Here is a 24,387-nt window from a genome sequence, read left to right on the forward strand (position 1 = left end):
GTGTATGTTCTTTGTTTGACCCTTATCTGCTCACCAGAAGTGGCGCGGTCTAGCTCTAAGTCATGTGGTTGAAACCCAGCAATTTACTGTTTTACAATGACACTGTAGCTGCTATGAAGGGTCATTAAAACAAACAAAGCTAGTGGTGACTTAAGACTTATTCACAGTAAAATTCAGAAATGTTAGAGGTCAAACACCAAAATATTGACAAAAATTGTTTTTATAGTCACCGATGGTCTAGTGGTTGACTTGCCTGACATCAGTTGTGGTGACAGTGTGATTGTGAGTGTTAGTTGTTTGCTTATATGTGCCCTGTGATTGACTGGCAGCCAGTCCAGGGTGTAGTCCGCCATTTGGCCAAAGTCATCTGAGATGGGCTTCATCTTCCTCTGACCCTGAAAAGGATAAGTGGTAGAAAATGGACAGATGGATGGATTCTTCTTTAGCCATAGTTACAGTCACTGTTTTCTCATATTTTTTTATGATAAATATGTATATCGTTGACTTGGCCACTCAATGATTTTTAGCCTGCTTTGCACTTCCAACATTTCATCTGGTCTTTTGCCAAGCGTTTAATCCAAATAATTGAATTAGATTATGGTTCTGTTTGCCACATGGCTACTTGCCACTTTGCTTGACATTGCTAATAGGGTTATGACTCATAGTTAAAAAAAGATGTCTGCTGTGTATTGATTCATTCATTCGGTTCCGTCTGCCAGTCTCAGGTACACTTCACCTTCACTAACAGCTATCATTTTCATAAATTTTTATTACTTCTGTGAACAAATCTATTTAACTCCTAAATATGTTGTTTATAAGCCTTTACTTCTCAAGGCCAATAACCAATAACTTTTTATAGAACTTTTTTTTTTAACATTTAGATTTAACTGTAGTTTGCGTACACATGGAGGTAAGAACAACTCAAACAAAGTTGGATTTGACAAAATGTACCTGTAGATTTGTCCTTACCAAATATCATGACATCACTACTATTAACCAAACATGGAAAAAATAGCAGCGGCTTTGAATTACAAACTGTGGCTTGTAGTGGTTTGCGCTTCTAAAATTTTTAAGAAACGCTTGATTTGCTCAGTCTAACCCACCTACAGCACAGTACATTTAACCTCGCCTCATTGAGGCATTTTTAAAAATGATTGGTTATCGCAGCTGAGCAGTCCACCGCTCACCTGAAGACAGCAGGTTAACCTCCGGCATACCCTCGACCGTAGTGAGTACAAGCAGCATAGAAAATGGACCGCTGGATGGATGGTTGTCGGAGCATTTTTTTTATGGTTTATTGGATTTATCGGTATGGTGTCGTACTTCCGCAAATACTGTATTTACTGTGCACCCCTGGTTCTTGGGTTAGAGATGGCCACAAGAAAACAATTACGCTTCCTTAGTGATTTTCTCTTGAAGAGTGAGAGCAGACAGAGTTGACGCAGTGGTTCAATATCATTGAACAAAGTCAAACGCAGACGTGGCATGTGGCATCTGTGACAGGTTGTCATTTTACAGAGCCAGTTTGTTCCTTTTGCATTACATTTTTGTCACCATGTCCAATACTTCTGATGACCTACCTTTTACATTGAGGAAATGATTGTTACTTTCAAATGAACCACCTATGTAATGTAGTAACACAGCTTTTAACTGATTTGTTTCCACATCTTTAACACCCATGTAAAAAAAAAAAAAAGAAAAAAAAATCTGTGCTCTTTTTAACCACTAGTTTTATCTATTAGGTTTGAGAGTTCACGGGTCAGCGTGTCAGTCGTTATCCTGTAAAAGGGGATTCCCAGAGGCATGTGCGCCAGTTGGCAGGCGAGCTGCTAAACATAGATCGGAGTTGTACTCGCCATTGTGATGCGGCTTGTTGCTGATTACTCTAATTAGATCAAGCTCCTAATTGGCCTATTAACCCTGTTTGCTGGAGTTGTAGGGGTCAAAAAAATATTGGTCTTCGGCATAGTGAAGGCTGGTAGGGTATTTTAGCACTGAATAAACAATTACACCCTTTAATAGTATGTGATATATCACTGTTAAATGGGAGGAATGTGAATGCTTGTTTTGTTTAGCTGCTGATTTGTTTTATTTGTGCGTCATTTGATCCATAACAAGAAGGCACCTTCAAAAGAAAGTAATACACCACTGAAAATTATGTCTTTTGCCTTTATTTTGATGCAGTTGTGTTTTCTCTCGCAGCCATCTGTACGCTCCGATGTGGGATTGACAAGTCCGAGTTCAGTGACAACGTCAACAAAGTCACCTGCTCCGTTTTACTCTTTCAGCGCAGCCAATCCCAGAAGACGCTCTTTACAGGATCCTCCGCCAGTTGGTTAGTATCACTTTGGTGAAAGACTTGATGAAAAATGTTTTTTTTCTTTTTTCTTTTGTCTTTTTAGAAATCAAGTTTTGTCTTTAGGTGCCCTTGCTACATTGTGGTAATTATTTGTTATTATGTTTCATGGTTGCCTATTATTAGTCAAAAATATTGAAAGACAAGTTATATATAGTGTTCTGGTCACTAAGCGTCAGTAATATTACATTGATGAGACATGACGATACTACGTTACCCTCACACTGCATGGAGTCAGACATGGCATGTCCGACATGATAGAGTGAAAAAAAGTTATCCTCCGATTCTGTGTGGAAGTGGTAAGTTTTTGGCTTTTTACTTTGTCCTTCTTCCCCACTCCGTTTGAAACCCTTTAAGTTTACAGTAGAATAACTAAATTGGAGTGGCTAACTAGTTAGCTCGGGATGCTAGCGGTGGCCTTCTCTTCTGTCCCTGCAGTGATCCCGTAGTCTGAGCAATGTGGTGTAAACAAAGAATAATAGGAGTGTAAAGGTGACTGTCTTCATCTATACATGGCTTTTATAATGGTAAAAACCTATTTAGGAAGTCATAAACAGGGTTTCTATGATCTAACTACAATAATTTTTATTAATTAATATTGAATCCTACTTTGCAGAAATTCACTTATTGCGATCTGGTCCGGAACCAACTAAATGAGGGACGACTGTGTAACACACGTATAACAAGTGTTTCATTTAATCAAAGCTAAATTACTTTCTTTTGCTGATGTGATCAATTAAAAAATAATCAAAATACTAATAATTATAACTACGGATGTTTGATATTGGCTTTTTCGCCGATAACCAATATGCCAATATTGTCCAACTCTCAATTTCCGATACCGATTTCAGCCGATACCGATATGTGTAAATGGGAGGTTCTTGCAGCTCAGGCTTCTCGCTTGCATTTGCCATGATGCCATCTGTTACGCCTGCAAGCTACTAGCATTCTTCCCTCTCAGTCAGTGGTTTCCGACACTCAGAGGCGTCCGTGCGGAAACTCGCCCACACAACTTCCGTGTGAAGCGCTTAGATAGTAATAAATGTAATGAGAAAACTACCATAAAATATAACCGTAACGGTATGCAAGTGTACCGAACCGAACATGCAGAACCGAAATGGTTCAATACATCCATGTGAACAATTACACCCCGACTATATACAGCATTATGTTTATTATTGGCTTTCTTTATAGGGAAAAATCCCAATACAAATCGATCCATCCATTTTCTATACCGCTTCTCCTCTTTTAGGCATGCTGGAGCCTATGCCAGCTGACAAGCGACAAGCGGGTTCACCCTGGACTGGTCGCCAGCCAATTGCAGGGCACATATAGACAAACAACCATTCACACTCACATTCATACCTATGGAAAATTTAGAGTCTCCAATTAACCTAAGCTGCATGTCTTTGGAATGTGGGAGGAAACCGGAGTACCCGGAGAAAACCCACGCACGGGGAGAACATCCAAACTCCACACAGAAATGCCCAGGGGAGGATCGAACCCATCTCTTCCCGATCTCCAGGCTGTTACTGTGTTGGGCAACATGCTAACCACTAGACCACCGTGCGGCTCAATATTGACTGATATTACATTTTTATGCCAATATGGGGCCAATAATATTGGTGGGCCGATAGTATCAGACATCTCTAGTTATAACACTTACAGTGTTAAACAACGAAAACATTTTATTTTATATTACTACTATAGAGGCATATCCTTGAAATGGAAATATATTCAGTGAGATTAATTTTCTTCAATTTCTTGTTGTATTATTTCTGTTTCTTTTTAAAGGTTAACCTTTATTAATTGTATTACTAGATGATTGTTAATCATTAACTAAAAAAATATGATGATAATCCCTAATCCAGGCAATAAAAAAATATTTTTGTATTGTGGGTGGATAGGAGATAGGAGCCGTGCTGTGTTATAGAGCACACTCAATACTTTTGTGTGTTTGTTTTTGAATGGATAAAATGTGTGTCTTTCATCTCTCCATAGATCCTCTACAAACAAAAAAGGTTCGCAAGGTCCCTCCTGGCTTGCCTTCATCTGTGAGTGGAAGATCATCTACCTCTCATATAAATAGATTTCACAGTGAGCTCACCTCGAAACACACACACACACACACCCACACACACACACACACATACACACATATAGATCTGTGCTGATCTCAGTCGGCCAACCTGTCAAGGCCTGTACACAAAAGAGCGCCCTCGACATCATCACCACAGCCACTGGATGGGAATTGCAGTTAAATTGTGTGCATATTTGTTGCTTAGCACCACTGTGCTTGTTTACTCACAAAGCAAAGTTGTGGCATCTTTTATTTGCTGTTGAAAGGATTGTTTTGTATGATTTTATGCTGTTAGGTTTGCATGTGTCTTTGTATGTATTTATGTATGTATGTGTGTATGTGGGTGTGTGTATGTACACGTAAACACGGCTGTACTTGGAGGTGATTGATTTTCAGTGGTGCCCTGTCACAGTCCAGCCTCCTCACAGGCTCTCCTGGGAGAAAGAGAGGCTGTCAGAGCGGATCCCCAGCTCTGCTCTTTTGATGTTTAATTAGTCATTACGTCGCTGAACAGGAGGACAGACAGAGATTAATAGCACAGAATATCTGAAAATTCTGCTGGTAATGATCCCGGCGGAGCAGAAACCATTAGGATGCAGAGAAGTGTGGAGCTCAGCTTGCGTTCACTTTGGCGGAGGGGGGTGTTTGGAGTTCATTAATATGCATAAATCACTAAGTCAGATGTTCTTTTGTAAAACCTTGGTGAATTCACAGTTTTTTTAATTAAGTCCTTGCTTGAATTGCCTCAACTGGTACGAGACAATTATTTCTTTCTTCATAAGAAGCAACTGGTTTGCTAAACTCCAACTTTCTTCTGTTAATAAATAATGTTTCTTATTTTGGTAAGGGACCCTGAGACCGGCTTTATCCTTCAAAGCTTTGAAAATCGTCACCTATGCTGCCGTTACTCAGAGATCAAATATGGAACAGGCTGCGGAACATAAAAGGCTGGCATGTGTTTTGTTTCTGGATTTGTATTTGAAAAGAAGTTTGTCAGAGCATGAGGGAGAGAAGCCGTCTCAGGCAGCGGCAGGAGCGTGTGCTGCCTTCTTCCTCTTAAGTAAGTGATATATCTGAGGTCTTGTCAGGCGGGGGGTGCGGGGCAGGCAAAGAACACTTGCCTTGCGGGTTACATCTCTTTGTTGTGTAAATGGACGCTGGGCTTTTATTTGCCACTACTTAACACATGGGTGCAGGTGCGCTTGTGTGACTCATAAGAGTACAATCAAGCAGTACAATGGCAGAGACGGAGAAACAGTGACAGAGCATGGGATAAAATACAGCTTCTTCTTGTCACTCAGTGCTGCTCAAGCGATAAAAGACAGGAGCTTGGCAGGATTATCCCCGTTAGTCTTTGATCCCATTTGAAAGAATAGAGATGCCAATGTTGAATAAAAGGCTACAGACCTTTTTCGAAATGTTCTACGGCTTGTCTCCTTTGAATGACATTACCGTGCGCACCTTTTTCCCTTTACATTGTTTTGTTTTTATTGTTTTTTGTCCTATCTCAGTGCAGTATTCAGAAGACACATATTTGATTCCATATTTCATTTATACATCATTGCCAGCATACCCCCGCAACCCTAATGAGGAGAGGTGGTATAGAAAATGGATGGATGGATGGATACTGTTAAGACGCCTTTGCCTAAATAATTTTTTCTAATCAGATAAAAGGCCTTATGTTTTCTCTGGTTGCCTGTCTTCCTCCCACATTCCAAATACAAGCATGTTTGGCTAATTGGTGACTCTAAATTGTCCACAGTTGTGAATGTGAGTGTGAATAGTTGTTTATATATTTGTGCCCTGAAACGTCCAGGTTGGTTTTCCCAAGAAGAGATCAGGCAGACACACTTTTCAGTCTTTTAAATCTTTTAGTGAAAAATGTCTGGAAAATGTACAGTGCACAAGTACAGCACGCTGGACTCCCGCTCACATTAGCAGGCAGTGATGAATACTAGGAAGTTTCTAGGCTATATGCTTAGCTTGCGACACGCCTATGCAGAGGTATGTACTCCTCCTGAGTGGGTCAGTATGTGATTTATGTGTAGGTATTTAACTGGGCTTGTGTCAATCAAGGGTGCATGGCTGTAAACTCGTGTGCAAGCAGCGAATGTGATAAGGTTGCCGGGCAACCTGTCTGCCCCGCTGGCCTCACCTCCGCCCCTGCACAGAGAGGCCTTCAAACAGCCTGACAGCACAGAAGCGAGAGCAGGGCCAGCGAAACCCCAGAATAACTCCACAATACTACTTTATCTATTTCTATCAACTCTAACCGACCCCCTGTTGGCGGGTCACAAAGGCACGCCACTAAATGTATATGAATGTAAGCCACGACTATGCTTTGCCAGTCCCATTCTGGCAGCCACACACGTGGCTGCCAGACCCATTCTGGTCCACGTTCTGGTGGACCAGTGTGTGGTGTAACAATGTGGAAAGCAATTAATAGTCTATATGTACACAAATAAATCAAGGGCCACAATAATAAAAACTATATGTGCGATAATAAAAAATGGTGCAACAAAATTGGAAAACATCTACCATGCTAAATGTGCGATTAATAAAACATGGTGCAACAAAGGTGGAAAACATCTAACATGCTAAACAACTAATAATAATTATACTGATAAAATCACAGCAGCCCTGTAAAAGCAAAACTTATATGTGTATATGTTATCAGTTTGTAGACCCTACACTGTCCCTAAACTAAGCAGTCGGCATCCCCAGGGTCAGGATGTTCAGGCAAAGTTGGAGGACCTCGTCCTCGGAGAGGAGAGGATGACTTCTCCAACACGGTGAGCTGGTAGGCAGGTGAACAGCCTTTGCCGTCTCGGCTGCCCAGGCAATGCACTTGAGGAGAAGAACTCAAATCCAGGGTATACAGAAACAACCACACACCATAATCATAATAGTGAATATTGCAATGGAGACAGACACGGAAGCAGCAAGACCTCGCCACTTACCAAACGTGTCCTCAAACCACTTAGCAATGGGGTTTGGAGCAATACCAGATTCAGCAGTCAGTCGGTGGGACAGGAGCTTGAGTGCATCCAGAGCCTTAGTGAAGGAGCCATTTGGAGCTGTATTGTTGGGAATAAAGGCACAGCACGACTCTCCAAACATTTTACAGATGCTGCCCTTCTCTGTCAACACACAACCTAGCGCGATTGGATTTTGCATAGTAATAGCGGAAGTTGCTTGCAGTTCAGAATGTACTGCATTAAAAGCTTCGAGGGTCAAATTGGTGAGTCGTTGCACATTGTAGTGGATGTAATTTAAGCGGTCCTGGGGACACAGGGTGATACACAGTCCTGAATTTATGTTGGATGCTGAAATATCTTTTCACCTCACCTAGTGACTCAGAAGTGAAGTGGGTGCCATTGTCGGAGAGAATGGCAGAAGGCCGGCCATACCTTGGAATGAGGTCACGAACTAGCCAGGGTATGACCTCTTTAGCTGACTCTGTTTTTGTGGGTATGGCCTCCACCCATCTGGAGAAGGTGTCTATAGCCACCAGCAGGTAGCGATGGCCCTTCACTTGTTGTGAGCCCATGTCAGTCAACTTCCTTGTAGGGGCCTGAGGGCGCTGAAATTCTCCCATTCCCAGCTTGAGAGTTGTTCTGGGGTTAAATGATGAAGACCTCTCACATGTATCTATATAATATTTACAAACATCTGACATATAAGGATGCCACCACTGCTTTTCTATCATCTCTGTCAATCTCCTCTCTGATTGGTGTCCCCTAACATGGCCTTCCTCACACAGTTTTGTTGACACAACGATGTGTCTGTCGTGAAATCTGCAGATGCTAGTTAGCACGCACTTGCTGTCACCTTTTTCTAACCATGCTTGTTGTTCCTGTGGAGGTGCTTCACTTTGCATGTCAACCACTTCATTTACAGCTAAACGTTCCATTGCTACAGTCATCATAAGAAAATCTGTACATTTATTTACATAACCTGCGACTGCATTAGCAGCCAGGTCAGCAGCGTTGTTCCCTCTGGCAATGCGCGATTCCCCCTTTTGATGTCCTGGACATTTGACAATGGCCACTCTGGCGAGGAGCGCCACTGCTTCTTGCAGCCTAATAATATGCTCAAGATGTTTTATGGGCTTTCCTGTCGATGTCATGTAATCTGTCCTCATCCAGTGTTTTATCTCAATGTTTATTGCTTTGGAGGCATAAGCCGAATCCGTGTATATGTTCACTGTCTCTCCCTTACCCAATTCGCATGCCATGGCCATAATTTCTGCAAGCTGAGTGGAGGCTGGCGGCGGGATGACATTAGCTTCAACAGTTTTGAATGTTCCTCCCTCGTCTGTGACGATAGCGTAGAAGTCTAGAGTGGCTATAACCATCAGTATACAAGTTTTTGGCATGTTCAATCTGCTTGGTTGTGATGTGTAGGAATACATCTTCCTCTTGTTCTGTAATTTTGGCACAATGGTTTGTCTGCAGGCATGGGATTTGCCATGTTCCTGTCTGTGGCTTCGAAGTGAACGTTCGGCGCGATGAGTAAATGAGTAATGAGTAAATCTTGCAACTTGTGTGTTGTGTTGTTGACTGAGTATAAATTTGCTGCTCGCGATGTAACTACTTGTAGCAACAGAGTAATGTGTGTGAACTATGATGTCTTGTCCCCTGGTAATGTGTGCCCTTGAGAGCCTTTGCAATCGCGCAAACAGCCTGTGTGCATATAGATTGTCCAGTTTCAACAGTATCGAGTTGAGTGCTGTAATAGCACAGCAACCTCCTCCCTGAAGATCCGGGCTGCCATAGCACGGAGCTGACAAACCCGTCCTTCACAGCCACGTCTAATTGGTAAGGCGAGGTCAAATCGGGTGACTGTAGGGAGCAGGCTTTGCCTAAAAGGCGCTTGCTTGAGTTTGACAAAAGCAGTATCGGCCTGTGTGTTCCACATCATAGGAGTGGACAGACATTTATGTCCAGCGTCTGTGATGAGTCTGCGAAGGGGAGCCGCCACCTCAGTGTAATTTGGAACATGATTTTTGCTGTAATTAGCCAAACCGAGAAAAGACATCGTTTGTAGCATCTTTGTGGGCTTGGGATGAGCCAAAATGGAGGATTTTTGTGACGGTGTCAGGCCCACCTCGCTGGCAGTGATGACCCTTCTCAAAAAAACAACATGAGGGCTACACAGTTGTAGTTTGTCGCAGGACACCTTAAAACCTTGATCACCGAGCCAGGTCACAAACGGCGGGGATAGAAGAGCCATGTCATGTTCCGTCCGGTCGGCAATCAGAACATCGTCGACATATTGGAGAATGCTCCACCTGTCCAGCAGATGATGATGAAACGTCTGCAGGAGAGATTGCAGCACCTGATTAAATAATGATGGGCTGTCAGAGAGGCCTTGAGGCAGACGGGTGTATGTGTATTGTTGACCCTCAAGTATTAAGGCAAAATATGACTCAGCAATGGGGATGCAAAAGAACGCATTAGCGAGATCAGGCACAGTAAAGTATTTGTGACAAGCTTTGATGTTGGAGAGCATGGTATAAGGATTAGTAGTATCGTACAACGTTGCATTAAGTGCCACATTAACACGACGCAAATCATGCACAAGACGGTGGTCTTTTTTTGACAGACTTGGGTACAGGCGTGATCGGGTTAAGAGAGAACAGTGGAACCCAGGACCAGGCCCCAGTCACCCGAAAGGGATGCCTGGCGGACCATAGGACCCAAGTTCCAGGCCTCCCTTCTGTCAGCAACAAGCAAGGTGATGTGAGGTGCCATGTCAGGTTGAAGTTGGTCATGAGCAGGGGTCATGAGCAGGTCTCAAAGCATCGAAACACGGTCGCCAGGAGTCGAGCCTCCTTAATGAGGTTTGGGTGGGTTCTTCAACCCGACCCCACCGTGCCTGCATGTATCTCCCAAGTTTGCAACATTCTCCTCACATGGCCGCATCCTGACTCACCTGGGTTACGCGTGGTGTTACTTAACGCCATGGTGTCAGACTTGGTGGGGTACAGGGCGTCTGATACAGTACTCAAACAAGTTGAATCTGCAAGAGTGGAGGTACCAGCCCTCACCTCTATTCTGGCTAACTGCCCAGGCTCCAGATGTGCGGTGAGGCAAGTGCGCAGGTCTCCCAATTGTCTGTCCGGCCATCATTTTGAGAAAGGCAGATCCACATGTGGCCTCCATTCTGAGGGTGCGGTAAATTGTCTCTCATGAGCACCTTATCAGCATAAGACAAGGAAGGGACTGTATTGTATTTTAGTGTTCTGGCCAAGTCTGTTTTTCTCTTCAATCAAAGGCAGCTGTAGGTGCCCTGAGGTCACGCCACCTCCTGAGGGCAAGTTGGGGGCAGGGATAGCAGACCGGTTGTAAGCCTCTTCACTTCATGAGGAAATGATATTGGCAGGATAGAGGCCATAGGTCACTGTTGAGGGGAGCGGAGCGCTGGCAGTTGAGAAGCAGTCTGGGGTTAACAGTGTCTGGCTCCCCACTAAATCTTCATAGCGTTTAGATAACTCAGCCTGTTTTTCATAGTTACTTTCATCTGTCACAACACCTCACTATGGTCAGTGCCCCCATCTATTGTCCCATCCTCATAAAATTGACTTCTCCTGTTCTGTTTTCGTCTACGTAATTCTCTTCTTATCTCAGCTTCCTCCTCGTCCTCAAGGTCTGACATCTGCATTCCCATACCCTCTCTTTTCACCAAGACGCCATCAGAAGGCTTAGTGACGACACTGAAGCATAATTCAGGCTTTAGGGGCACTTTTTTTTTTTTTTTTTTTTTTTTTTTTAAACCTACTGTACATTATGATGCGTAGTGGATTTAATGGTGTGCTATGTCAGGACACAGCAGTAACCTGTGGACTACCCAGGAGGTACAGACCTTCCTTGGTATAAGAAGAAGAGGTGCAGAGAGATCTTGATGGCTTGCAAAATCATAGTGGATGTCCAAGCAATGCCGGACAAAATACAAGAAGCTTCAGCCTGAATTCATAAAAGTAAACCTTTTTTTGAGAAGGAAATGAGTTTCTGTGTACATGTGGATTAACAGGAAGCATAAGCAAGGGAAGGTGGCATGAAAGTGTGAAGGAGTACTTGTAGTGCAATTAGATGGTTATCAGCCCAGATCTGTGTTTGTGCTGCCGTCAACGGTGGCGGTGCCTAGGAGTGCTGAAGCGAAGGCGCACCTGAAGCCAGAGGCAGCTGTGTGAAGAGCCTGCAGTGTACCTGTTAAAGCATGAATGCAGCTGCAGATGCCTCTGAAAGCTTTTGCTGGTGTAAGCAAGCGCGAAACCCTCACCAGAGACCTGAATAGATGCTTGATTAAAAAAATACACACATACATCCACACAGTGCTTCCTATCATTTTAGTCTACCACTGTGAATTTTCGTATTTATTTATTTAATTCAAAATCTTTTCCTGCCCGTCTCTTTGGCTCATCTTAAAATAAATGCAGTTTTAAATCTGACAGGCAATGTAAGTTGCAAGTCCAAGCATGATGTTTTTGTATACTTCATGATGGGCCGGAGTCAAAATATTTACTGGAGCACATCCGCGCTGCATTTAGGGTTTGACACTGCCGTGCACCAGGATGTGAAGGCTATCTAGACGGGACAGCTGGTGATTGCAAACACTCAACTGTTTATGGGTCTTTTTCATCTTATACTGTATACAGACACCCACCTCTCTTCGCCACACACATACTTTCCCCTGTGGTTCTGCAACACTACACTGTACATGCGGTTGCATTTTTTGGAAATTGTATTAGCCCTTATTATTTTAGGAAGCTGGCTGTAAATTTATACCGCAGACAAAAATGAATAATCTGCACATGTGTGCGACTGATGAGCAAGTTTTCACACCTGCAATACACTTTCTTGTATTGCTGACAGAATATATACAGTCTGAAATTGTACTAATTATTGCACTACTGTATATAAAGTCAGTGTTGAGATTGATCGTCGTACCATGTTGTCATTGCACAGACAGTCTGCTTTGCTGAGGGATGCTGATGGGCAGCTGCGTGGGCACCTGTGTGACAGGAGCACTGAGGAGAGATTCTGTCGCTTGTGGGGGAAAGTTGCATCTCGCAGGATATTTATGGGAAAGACATAATGTGAATGTGCGGATGTGTGTGCATGTCAGTTTATTTGGGTAAATACTGTCTCCACCCCCCCACAATTCCCTGTCAGGAGGCGCAGAGGCTTGATGTGACACTTCTCCCCAGCTTCTGTGTCAGCATGGCCGCGGGATAAAAGAGAGAAAGTGGTGGGCTGCGATTCAGATCCCCTCAGGGACTTTTGCAAGTGAGAACCCTGAGTGGGGATGACAAAAAAGATTGACATTTGCTTGTGACAGATCACTCAGACGTCCTTGTTTCTGAGGGATTTGAACTGTGCGAGATATACAAAAGCAGGTGCGCTCTTTGCTCTGATGATCCAGAAATGTTCCTTGCAGTGTAGTGAGAGGAGTGACATTAGATCATATTATTGTACTGCTGCGGCAACACGATGTTTTCATTTCTAAGAAAGCTGTTCAGATTGTTTTTATTCGCAGACGGTTCGATTTTGGTATGATAAAATCAAATGTTAAAGCCTTGTGACAAAGTCAAGCAGGCAAAATTTAAAAACTACGCTGCAATGTATTATGTATTTCTGATGAAAGCGTTTCAAGTGGATGCTTTGTTCAAGGTCTCTATTCCGTTGAAACATTCCCCCCCAATATTTTCTTCGTACCTGATGCTCTTAACCCATTGTAGTGCTTCTAGTCAAACACGTGGCCATTCCAAATGTCATCACCATTCAATTATTGGACTGTACTAGAGGGTTCTTTTTGTGACTTTTTCCCAATATGTTTCCATATTATTGTAAGGTCACTGTTAAGTGTCTTCCTTCTTGCTTTGTGCTTTTGGCTGGTTGAAATGTTCATACAAGTAATTGTTTTAGTTATGCCGAACATTCATACAAGGTTACATTGGAGTCGATGACGTGCGATGAGGTTCGTGGCTGGTGAGGAACTGACTCTTCTGGAATGTTTAAAAATATGAATACAGATTGCTCATAAAGAGGATAACAACAAAAAGAAGACAATAATTCACTTTAGTTACAAATTTTGTTACATCTTCATCCCATTTATTCTATTTTTTTTATTGCTGAAAACATTTGTGGTCTTACCTCTTGTATACAGTACATGCGCCCTGTTTTTCTCTACCAAAGGTTCTGATAAGGTCTGATTACCTTTTGTTCATTCATTCAGCAGAGCATAATAATACTTTGCATTTGACTTGCTGCTGTTGCTCTCCATCTGGTACTGCTGTCAACAACTACACATACATTACACATACATTTCATTACTTCCTGTGTTCAATATACACTATTCACAAAAAGCTAGGGACATCGGGCCCCCAGGTGAAAACCCAGTATAAAGGCGCACCACGACCTCTGCGGGCGAACCCAACCAAAACCCCCCTTTAAATCCCGAATTCACACATCCAAATGCCCAAATACCCGCAAGAGTGTTTGAGATCCATGAATGACAACAAACAACAAATGATGGTTCAATTAGAAGGGCACTTAAATGGTCCTCTTGATCATGCCACCCACATCTCAACACTATGAGACCAAGATGGCACCCAACAACCCTCAGTAGCTCACAACTGTGAGGCTCCAAACAGGATGCTCCCCGAGGGAGCCCAGAGCCCCGACCAGAGAATAGCAAAACGGGCAAAAGGCACCGAGCGGCCGGGCACACACACACACAAAAGCTCAGAAAAGGCCAAGCCAAGCCCACCCGCAGAGGCCACAGTGCATCCCACATCCATCCTGAAAATTCACCCAAAAGCCCAACATCTCCAACTTCCATCGATCAGTGATTTGATTTGACATTTTGCACATTTGGATCTTAATGAGGTTTTAAGTAGAGCTGCAAAAGCAAGAATGGGGAGTGAGACAAAAGGCACTTTGAAAAAGTAATGTATTGAAAACAACAATTAAACTGAAATAGGCTGTTTATCAGCTGATCAAAACCATCACTCAAAAAATAAAAAAAAAATCTCCAAACCAGAACAAAAAATGTTCTCAGTAGGACTCAGTAATAAGTAGCTCCATCATTCTTGTTAATCACTTCAAAAATAGCTTTGGGCATGCTTGATGTGAGAGTTTCCAGGATTCTGGTGGGAACATTGCTCAAGTGGTGAAGATGGCTTCACGAAGGGCATCAACTGTCTGGGTCTGATGGCGATTTTTATACACTTCCCTTGCCATCCAACCCCAAATGTTCTCTATGGGATTTTAATCAGGGGAACATGCAGGATGGTCCAAAAGAGTGATGTTATTCTTACCGAAGAAGTCCTTGGTCAAGCGAGCATTGTGAACTGCAGCGTTGTCCTGTTGAAAAACCCAGCTGTTACCACACAGACGAGGGCCCTCAGTCAAGAGGGATGCCTGCTGCAACATCTGCACGAAAGCATCCGCCGTTTGACGACCCCGCACCACCTGAAGCTGTGTTCATTCAGTTCCACTGAATGAAAAAGCACCCCAGATCATGATGGACCCCACTCCACTGTGCTGGGTAGAAAACATCTCAGGTGGAATCTCCTTGTCATGTCAGTAACGTTGGAAACCATCTGGACCGTCAAGGTTACATTTTTTCTCATCAGAGAATAAAAATTTTTTCCACCTTTCAATGTCCCATGTTTGATGGTCCCTATCAAGGTCTAAACGGGCAGTTTTGCGGCGTTGAAGGAACCTTTTTCCCGCAGATGCCGTCTGATGGTTATTGCGCTGCAGTCGGCATTAGTAAGGGCCTAAATGTGGGTGGACGACCGCCCTGTGTCTTGATGGACAGCCATCTGGATCCTCCAGCTCAGCGCAGATTTTTTTGGGTCTACCATTTGACTTTTTTGTTCCATAATGCTGAGGATCTTTGAAATGACTGTCTTACTGCACCCAACCTCAGCAACAATGGCACGCTGCGAGAGGCCTTGCTTATGCAGCTCGACAATCCGACCACATTCAAAAAGAGAAAGCTATGTATATCTATATATATATGTGTGTGTGTGTGTGTGTATATATATATATATATATATATATATATATAGCTCTGTCCTGGACGGTCCTCTGGACTCCGTGGAGGAAGTGGGGGAGAGAAGGATGTTGGCTAAGCTGACATCCATCATGGACAACACCTCTCACCCGCTACATGACACTGTGGTTTCCCTGAGCAGCTCCTTCAGCAGCAGACTGTTACACCCACGGTGTAAGAAGGAGAGGTTCCGCAGGTCCTTCATACCGACCGCTGTCAGGCTCTACAACACCTGCACCACCTGAACCATGTTGTAGTCAATATGTATTCTTTACACTGTATTCTTTACTTGCGTATCTTGCTTGCTGCTGTAACAAGTGAATTTCCCCGCTGTGGGATAAATACATAAAGTACAAATAATATATATATATATATATATATATATATATATATATATATATATATATATATATATATATATATATATATACATACACACACACACACATATATGTGTGTGTATATATATATATATATATATATATATATATATATATATACACACACACACTGTATGTATAAAAATAAATTAAATACTGTGATTGGCTGGCGATCAGTCCAGGATGTACCCTGTTTCTCGCCCAAAGTCAGCTGGGATAGGCTGCAGCATACCACCGTGACCCTAGTGAGGATAAGCAGCATCGTGTCACTCTCTCTCCCTTTTTCTTTCGCTTGTCCCTGAATGCTTTTTGTTGCTGGGCGAGGCATGCACTGTTATCGCTGGTCGGGTTTTGGGGACTGGGCTGCTGGCTGGAGCTTGTGGCTTGCGTGCTTGGAGGGCGGCAAGGTGTACGGACATGTTCAGTGGTCAAAATGTGTGCCTGTTGGTAATTAATTTGAATAATTTTACAGTAATGACATACCAGCAATGATAAGGAATAATAAAATGCACATACCAGCAATGGTAAGAGCAGAGTCGTGAATGCTAATAATATGCTTTGTCACCAACACTATACAGTTTATAATGTACCACAAAGTTGATATGCAGGCTGTTTTTTCTTTTATGATATAACTTCTTATCATATATGTGTAGGATTGGTTTTAGCCAGCTTACAAATTTTAAAAACAGCAAAAAGGCACGATGTTTCAGTATGCAGCAGTCAGTGAAGTAAGTTTGAGCACCTCTGCTTTAAGCTTTTTTTTGTATTGGGTTTACCTTGGAAAAAATGCTTGTTAACTTTGTAATGTTGGAGTTGAGAGAAATAGATGAAGTAGTATTATGGAGTTATTCTGTGGTTGCGCTGGGGTCAACCCCACCCCTGCACAGAGAGGCCTTAAAACAGCCTTCCTGCACAGTAGTGAGAGCAAGCCCAGCGCAACCACAGAATAACTCCATATATTCTATCAACTCTTTAGGTGTCTCTAAAGAGTACTGCCACCAATGCTTTTCTATCATCTCTGTCAATCTCCTCCCTAATTGGTGTCCCCTAACATGGCCTTCTTCACACAGTAACAACAGCAATTTTGTTGACAACAATGACGCGTCCATCGTGAGATCTCCAGATGCCAGTTAGCGCGCACTTGCTGTCACCTTTTTTTAACCATGCTTTGTTGTTCCTATGGAGCTGCTTCACTTTGCACGTCAACCACTTAATTTACAGCTAAACGTTCTCTCGCTACATTCATCATCTGAAAATCTGTACATTTATGTACATAACCTCCGGCTGCTATCGTAGCCAGGTCAGCAGCATTATTCCCTCTGGCAATGCGCGAAACCCCCTTTTGATGTCCTGGACATTTGATAATGGCCGCTCTGGTGGGGAGGGCCACTGCTTCCTGCAGTCTAATAATATGCTCAAGGTGTTATCATCATAGCGTTTAGATAATTCAACCTGTTTTTTATAGTTACTTTCATCTGCCTCAGCACCTCACTAGAGTCAGTGCCCTCATCTGTTGTCTCGTCCTCATAAAATCTACTTCTCCTGTCCTGTTTTCGTCTACGTCATACTCTCCTAATCTCAGCCTCCTCCTTCTTGTCCTCAAGGTCGGCCATCTGCATTCCCATACCCTCCCTTTTGCGTCGCTGCTGCCCTTCCCTTCCCGCACTTGTTGTTTCTTTCCCTTGCTTTCCTCACCGTGCCTTTGTGACACGCCACTAAATGTATATGTACAGTATGTAAGCTACGACTTTATGTGCTTTGCGAGTCCCCTTCTGGCAGTCACATGGACCTGCCCCTGTCTGTTAGAGTTGATAGAAATACATAAAGTAGTATTATGGAGTTATTCTGTGGTTGCGCTGGGCTTGCTCTCACTTATGTGCAGGCAGGCTGCTTTAAGGCCTCTCTGTTCAGGGGTGGGTGTGAGGCCAGTGGGGCAGACAGGTTGCCCGGCCCCATTATCACATTCGCTGCTTGCACATTAGTTCACAGCCATGTACTCTTGATTGACACAAGCTTGAACCAGTTAAATACACATAAATCACATACTGACCCACTCAGGAAGGAGTACACACCTCTGCGTAGGCGTGTCTCAAGCTTAGCATTTAGCCTAGGAACCTAGTTTTCATCACAGCATGCTGTACTTGTGACATTTTCCAGACATTTTTCACTAAAAGATTTAAAAGACTGAAAAGTGTGTCTGCCTGATCTCTTCTTGGGAAAAGCAACCTGGATGTTTCAGTAATTCAGTGTGTAAACATTGTTATGTGCATTGTGCATGCTCTTCTAGAATGGCAGGGTCATGAAATGTGGTTATATATAGTGCTTGTGACTGATGACAAAATTGTAAAATTGGCCCGTAGAGATGAGAATGTTAGTCTCTTCCCTGACCCCAGTTAGCAGGCTCCCTGGGGATGTTTTTCTCAGATGGCAGATTAGATAGACACCTTTGGTTTGACTGGGATGATGCTGAACAGTCACAGTCTTCCTCTGGGAGCATGCGCTTTGTGTTTGTTTGGGTTGCTGAAATTTACCACTGACATTAGAGGCTGGAGATAATGGAACAGGCAAACAAGCCAGAGGCCTGACCTCTTTGGTCTGCGAAGAGTGGAATGAGTTAAAAGGACCAAGAGTCTGACAATAATGCACAGATTAAAGTCATTATACACGAGCTGGCCTTGTTGGAAGTTATTAATGCCGGGCTTGCGTGAGTTTACAGCATTAATGCAAACCTTGATTTCAGATTGCTGGCAGGCTCGAGAACACAGAGCCTGACCACAGTCACAAAGGTAGAGCGTGTTATACAGAAATCATCAAAGCCTGACCACCATGACCACCAAAGCAAGCTTGTATGATGGCTGATGTTCAAGAATGTGTTAGCGGTATCTTAGATGTACTCAAGGTGGGATATAAAGGCATGGTAAAAAAAAAACACAAAAAAAACTGGTTGTTTGTTTAGATGGTCTGTTTTTAGTAATATACAAAGGAACCACAAAACAATTCATTGTGGGATTCTAGTTCACCTCTGAATTGTTGGGATTTTGAAAAAATGTTCCGCACTGGAAATAGAAAGAAATCCAGTGCATTGTCCAATTGTCACCATTATAAAATATTTAATTTATGTTGCAAGTAATACATGTAAAAACAACAAAGCATCAATACAAAACCTTAACTTTGACAACAAATAACAACGCATACTTTATGTTAATGCTTACTACTTTGAGTATGCAAAGGTTACTTTGAATGTGAGTCTACTTCGTGTTGTTACTTCTTGTGTACAATCTTCTCCTAATGCACATTGATGAAGCTTGTCCATCTTTTAAAATAAGTGTTGCAAAAATCATAAAAAGCCAGACATAAGGGCCATTTGTCACAAGCATTTAGGCCATATTCCGAATTGTATGACCTCATTGTATGTGATTAGTAACATACCAGTATAGCACGGCCAACAAGTATAACATACAAGAATACATTAGCTGTGTGAATTGTACATCACTTCATGCAATTTGATACGTTATATGAGCATAAAACAAGTGCTAAGGGTGTATGAGCTTGTCCTCAAGTGGTCCACCAGGCTTAGACCTAAAAGCTGTCAGGGTCCACTGGGTCTTTTCTTTAATAAGCCAGGTCACTCCTTCCCCTTAACTCCTGTCTTTTCTTGGGCCCCTCTGTCGCTGTGACCTTGCTGATGCAGCCAGAACTGAATAATAAATTGGGATAATTTTTAATTCTGCTGAAACTAATCCTTGCAGAACTACTCCCACTCTGTTTAACAATTGAACCCTCTGTTCACATTTTGTCTTGCTCTGCTTGATGTAGCTCTTCCTTACTTACTTCCTTTTGTTTTCCACCAGGATGCATGGGATTTAGAGCTGTTTGTCTTCTGCACCCACCGCAGAGTCTAACATAGGCACATTTGTTTTCAGAGGAAGTTCACATTTTGTGTTTTTATATCACAATTCTTGACATCTCTTCATAGGTCAAAAAATTAGTACCCTTATTTTTTTTGAGAAAGGATTGGAAAGTTGACGACTGCAATTTACCAACTTCCCCACGAGGTAGAGCAACCACACTAATGTGCTATCATTCAGATGACATGCTTCCATAGGATGTCAAATGGATGTGTTTGTGGCTTAATGCAGTCGTCCCTCGTTTATCACAGTTAATTGGTTGTAGACGCGACTGCGATAAGCGAATATTTGTGAAGTACAATTCAATATTAATAAACTAAATATTTTGTAGTTAGAGTATAGATGACTTATGACTTTCTAATGCGTTTTTTAACATTATTAGAGCCCTGTAGACATTGAATAATACCCCTAAAGTCATCTTTACACTCATATTATTTTTTGTTTACACCACATTGCACAGGCTACGTAATTGCTACAGGGACATTAGGGACGGCCGCCGCTATCATAGCAAGCTACTGAGCTAACTGTTTAGCCTCTCCAGTTCACTTATTCTAAACTTAAGAAGGTGTTTCAAATGGAGTGGGGAAAGACAAATAATCGGCCATAGTCAATCAACCACGAAACAGAGATCTTTTTTTAATTAATAAAGTTTTTAAAAACTGCGATAAGCGAGGGAGCGATGCTCCAACTGCAATGTAGCGAGGGACGACTGGAGTCATAATTTCATAGTTTGTGCATATGAATGGATATTCTTTGTTTAATCATTTGTTTTCTTGTGAGTGCGTTTAGCACTGCTCGGTTAGACCTTCTACATATTTGCAACCAATGTTCCCTGTAATTTTTCAAGTATCTGAGCATACACAAAAAAGACCTGAGCATTCCTTGGACCTCTGTGAGCGGCATCAGACGTGCACACTGTAGTATTGCACCTGTCCAAAACCTGAGTACTGAGAACTTTCATTCTGTCATATTTTGTATATGAGTGGTTTCAAACAGACGGCAAGGAGGATTCCACAATGTAGCTTTCTTTATTCTACTTGTATACCTCAGACAAAATAAGCCATGTTGTTACACGTACTATTCGGCACTGTTTAACTAGCCGTGTACTATTTTGCGCTGTTTAAATAGCCGTGTTACACCACTATTTGGGGGAAAAAAACATTTATTTTATAAAAAAATTTACAAATCTTTCTGTGTAACGTCTTTCTGAATATCCCTTTTTATGACGTGCACACCTGCGGCTTATACAGCGGTGTCCCTTTAATAGATGCTGGTTGAGTTGTTCACAAATAAACACCTCCATAAAAAATACACGCCTCCTTTTTCCTCTCAAGGAAAAAAAAAATAGTAACTATAACTGTTATTGCCACAGTTAGAGTCTATTGTTCACAAGGACAATTAGTCCATTTGAACTCGGTTGCCACAGCAGCACCTACTGAAACACATAAGCAGAGGTAGCTTTACGAGAACACCCCTTTCTCTGCATTTTCACCATAATAATCTGTCTTTGTTTTAAACTCCTTTCTCATCAGTTTCCATAGAAGAGTTTTCCATCACATCGTTACCTACAGTATAGCATTAGTTTAGTGACTATTAAATCAGTGACTTTATTGGAAAACTCTTGACACAAATAAGTAAAATCTTGGGCTTGCTGACACTAGCAATAACCGTATTGCTTGAAATGATTTATTTTAAGTCATAACAGAATAGCTGTGTTTGCATTTGTTTTTAAGATTCACATATTAAATTTGGTCAATTTAACGGTTGAATTTACACAGTTTTTGGATACCACAATACCGCATGTGGTGTCAGGGTTTTAAAAAGTATTAAAAGTCAGTAAATGAATTTGCAAAAATTAAAGCCATTAAAAGGCATTGAAAGGTATTAGTATTTGACCACATTTGACCATGACTACATTTTCTATCCACATTAAAAAGTGTAAAACCTTTATTTATTTGAAAATATGATTCAGTATTTGATGCAATATTCTTTGATGATTGCTGTTGGCATCAAATTCATTGGTCATTATTCGTTAAATTTGTTTTTTTGGCCAAAAGTATATAGTTTCAATATTAATAGTTCAAGTTTAGTTCAGTATGAATTAAAAGGGTAAAGTGGAAGTTAGCGCCCGCTTTTCGGTTAGTGTACGATATGACGCACATCTTGTCGTGTATTTAATATACTGCGTGAGTCCAACTGTGTTATTAATGTATTTTTAATGACAAAACATCTTTGTTAGCATCCTATTATCTTGCCACTACATGGAAATAGGAACCAGAAGTCAACTGCATCACCCGTTTATGTCGTCAGCCATTGATTCTCAAAAATGTTAATGCAAAACACGTTTTTATAGTTTTACAATTATAGCTTTACATGTGTGAGTTATCTGTTGAATTCAATAGTGTTTCTCACCTTCTTTGTCAAATGCTAGCACTTGCAACATTCTTTGGCTCCATTTTGGGTTATTGGGGTGAGAAACACTATTCAAGAAATAACTCATGGCAAAACATGCAAGTGTTGTCCGTGCTGATCTCGCTGCCACTTCGTGTCTTTGGGAATAGTTATGTCAAGAATCAGGTGTTCACTGAAGGTAAAAGTAACTTTAAATGTTCATTCATCCGTTTGATTCATAATTTATGTATTTAGAATGATATCCATCCATCCATCCATTTTCTATACCGCTTCTCCTCATTAAGGTCGTTAAGGGCATGCTGGAGCCTATCCCAGCTGACTTCGGGCGAGAGGCGGGGTACACCCTGGACTGGTCGCCATATATGTATTATATATGTGTACCCCGCCTAACGCCTGAAGTCAGCTGGGATAGGCTCCAGCATACCCCTGCGACCCTTATTAGGATAAGCGACATGGAAAATGAATGGATGGGTATTTATATGCATTTCTAATTGTTTATGCATGTAAAACTAGAATTGAAAAACTAGAAAAATGTGTTTTGTATTAACATTTTTGGCTTTCTGGAGCGCATTAATTATTTCTTATGGGAAAAATGTATTCGGTTAGCATCTGTTTGGGTTAGAGTCAAACCTTCTGGAACGGATGTAGTAGTAATGGCATGGCATTGTCATAATCCCGTGATGCAGACAGGCATGAAGTGCAGGTAACAAGGTGCAAACCAATCACTGCAGTTTGAGTACAGGCAAAAAGGCAACCAAAAGGAGATGCAGACAAAATGCGAACAAAAGCACTTACAAAACGTTTCCTCTAACCACACAATGGGCTGCATGAAGAGAACAATGAACCAACAAAGACTAAGTGAATATACTGGGCATAAGAAGCCTGCTGATTGTCAGTCAATGTCAACTGTGTTCAGCCGCTGACAAAGTGAACTAAAGAGAAAGTCAAAAACAACCAAAACAGCAAACAGAAGACAAAATAAAAGCACAAAACAGGAAATTGGGAGAACCAACACAACAAAGTCAAAACTGTCATGCTGCGCATGGGTTCAGCAAACAACTAAATGTGCTTTTTTTTGGTCCTATGATTGCTTTACCTTTGGCAAGGATTTTTTTTTGTTGGGAAGATGGGGGGCTTTATCCCCAAGTGCACCCCCAATCCCCCATGTGAGCCCTCCCTAATTAGAACCAGAGCTTCTTACAGGAAACAATCTTCCTGTCTGGTGACATCATTGCTAAATCCATGCTTGAGATGGAGATGACCTCAGCCTGTGGATTTGCTCATTGTTTTTGCAACAGCTAAACAAATTCCAAGAAAAGCATGCCGCAATGACTTGTGTGCCTTTAGAACAGGTGGGTGGAGCGTGCCCTTCATCTCCTTTGGGGATTTGAACTGTTGTTCACAATGTCAATGTTACCTTTCTGCCATGACTCAAAAAGATGTCGTAAAACTTTTCCCTCACATTGACTGGAGACATGCTTACCCGCTCTGCTGGTGTAGAGGTGCTGTGAGTCAGTGAGCACTGTTACACTGTTACACTGTGCACGCGCTCCTAAAATTAATGCCCGTTTTCTTTGTCCTTTTATGTTTCCTTCCTCACTAGACAGAGCCGCGTCTGGACTTGTTTTAGCCCCCTTCAAACACTTCTATCACAGCCATTTTCCTTAAAGCATCAACTTGAATCAGATCCAGATATAAAGCGGTTACAGAATGTAGAGCCAGTGTTTTGGAAGAGTTTAAAAGAAGTCGGTGGGTTGTGGGGGGGGGAATAAATAATAACACTACCAAAGGCAAAGCATAATAAAGGCCTAGTTTTCTAGAGATGTGGAGGCTTTAATCTTTCTATAACAATATTGTCGTAAATGAGTTTGCAGGCCTGTATTTAGTCCGGAAAGCTTTGAGTGGTCCTCATGAAAGGCTCCAGTCAGGCTGGGCTTTCAATGGAATATCGTATCAATCCTCTCCTTTCTTCTGCTGTCCTTTGCCCTCCCCACCCGCTTCCTCCCACACGATAAAGGTGGCTAAATTGGAAGCTGTGTTGCTTGCAGTGACAGTAAACCATAATAAAATGGCTGTTGATATTTTTGCTTTCCCCTCCGGTGCTCCCCCTGCCTGAGGCCCCCGGGGGTTTGGGAAATGGAGCATTATTTTCCTGTTGCGACGTCACGAGCCAGCCCCTTTGCA

At 42.2% G+C, this 24,387-nt stretch overlaps 1 protein-coding gene across 3 annotated transcripts in view; it reads left to right on the forward strand.

Annotated features, from left to right (window-relative positions):
* The window catches only part of tcf12 (transcription factor 12), a 100,759-nt gene that overhangs the window by 45,640 nt on the left and 30,732 nt on the right, over positions 1–24,387 (forward strand). For 2 of the 3 annotated variants that reach the window (XM_054770159.1, XM_054770160.1), the window contains exons 7-8: positions 2,203–2,335; positions 4,358–4,410. In XM_054770159.1, coding sequence (XP_054626134.1) covers positions 2,203–2,335; positions 4,358–4,410 — 186 coding nt within the window. Of the gene's footprint in view, positions 1–2,202; positions 2,336–4,357; positions 4,454–24,387 lie in introns of those variants that run through there. The other variant, XM_054770163.1, reaches the window with a different exon arrangement.

The sequence above is a fragment of the Dunckerocampus dactyliophorus genome, chromosome 3, assembly GCF_027744805.1.
Source record: "Dunckerocampus dactyliophorus isolate RoL2022-P2 chromosome 3, RoL_Ddac_1.1, whole genome shotgun sequence".
NCBI lineage: Eukaryota > Metazoa > Chordata > Actinopteri > Syngnathiformes > Syngnathidae > Dunckerocampus > Dunckerocampus dactyliophorus.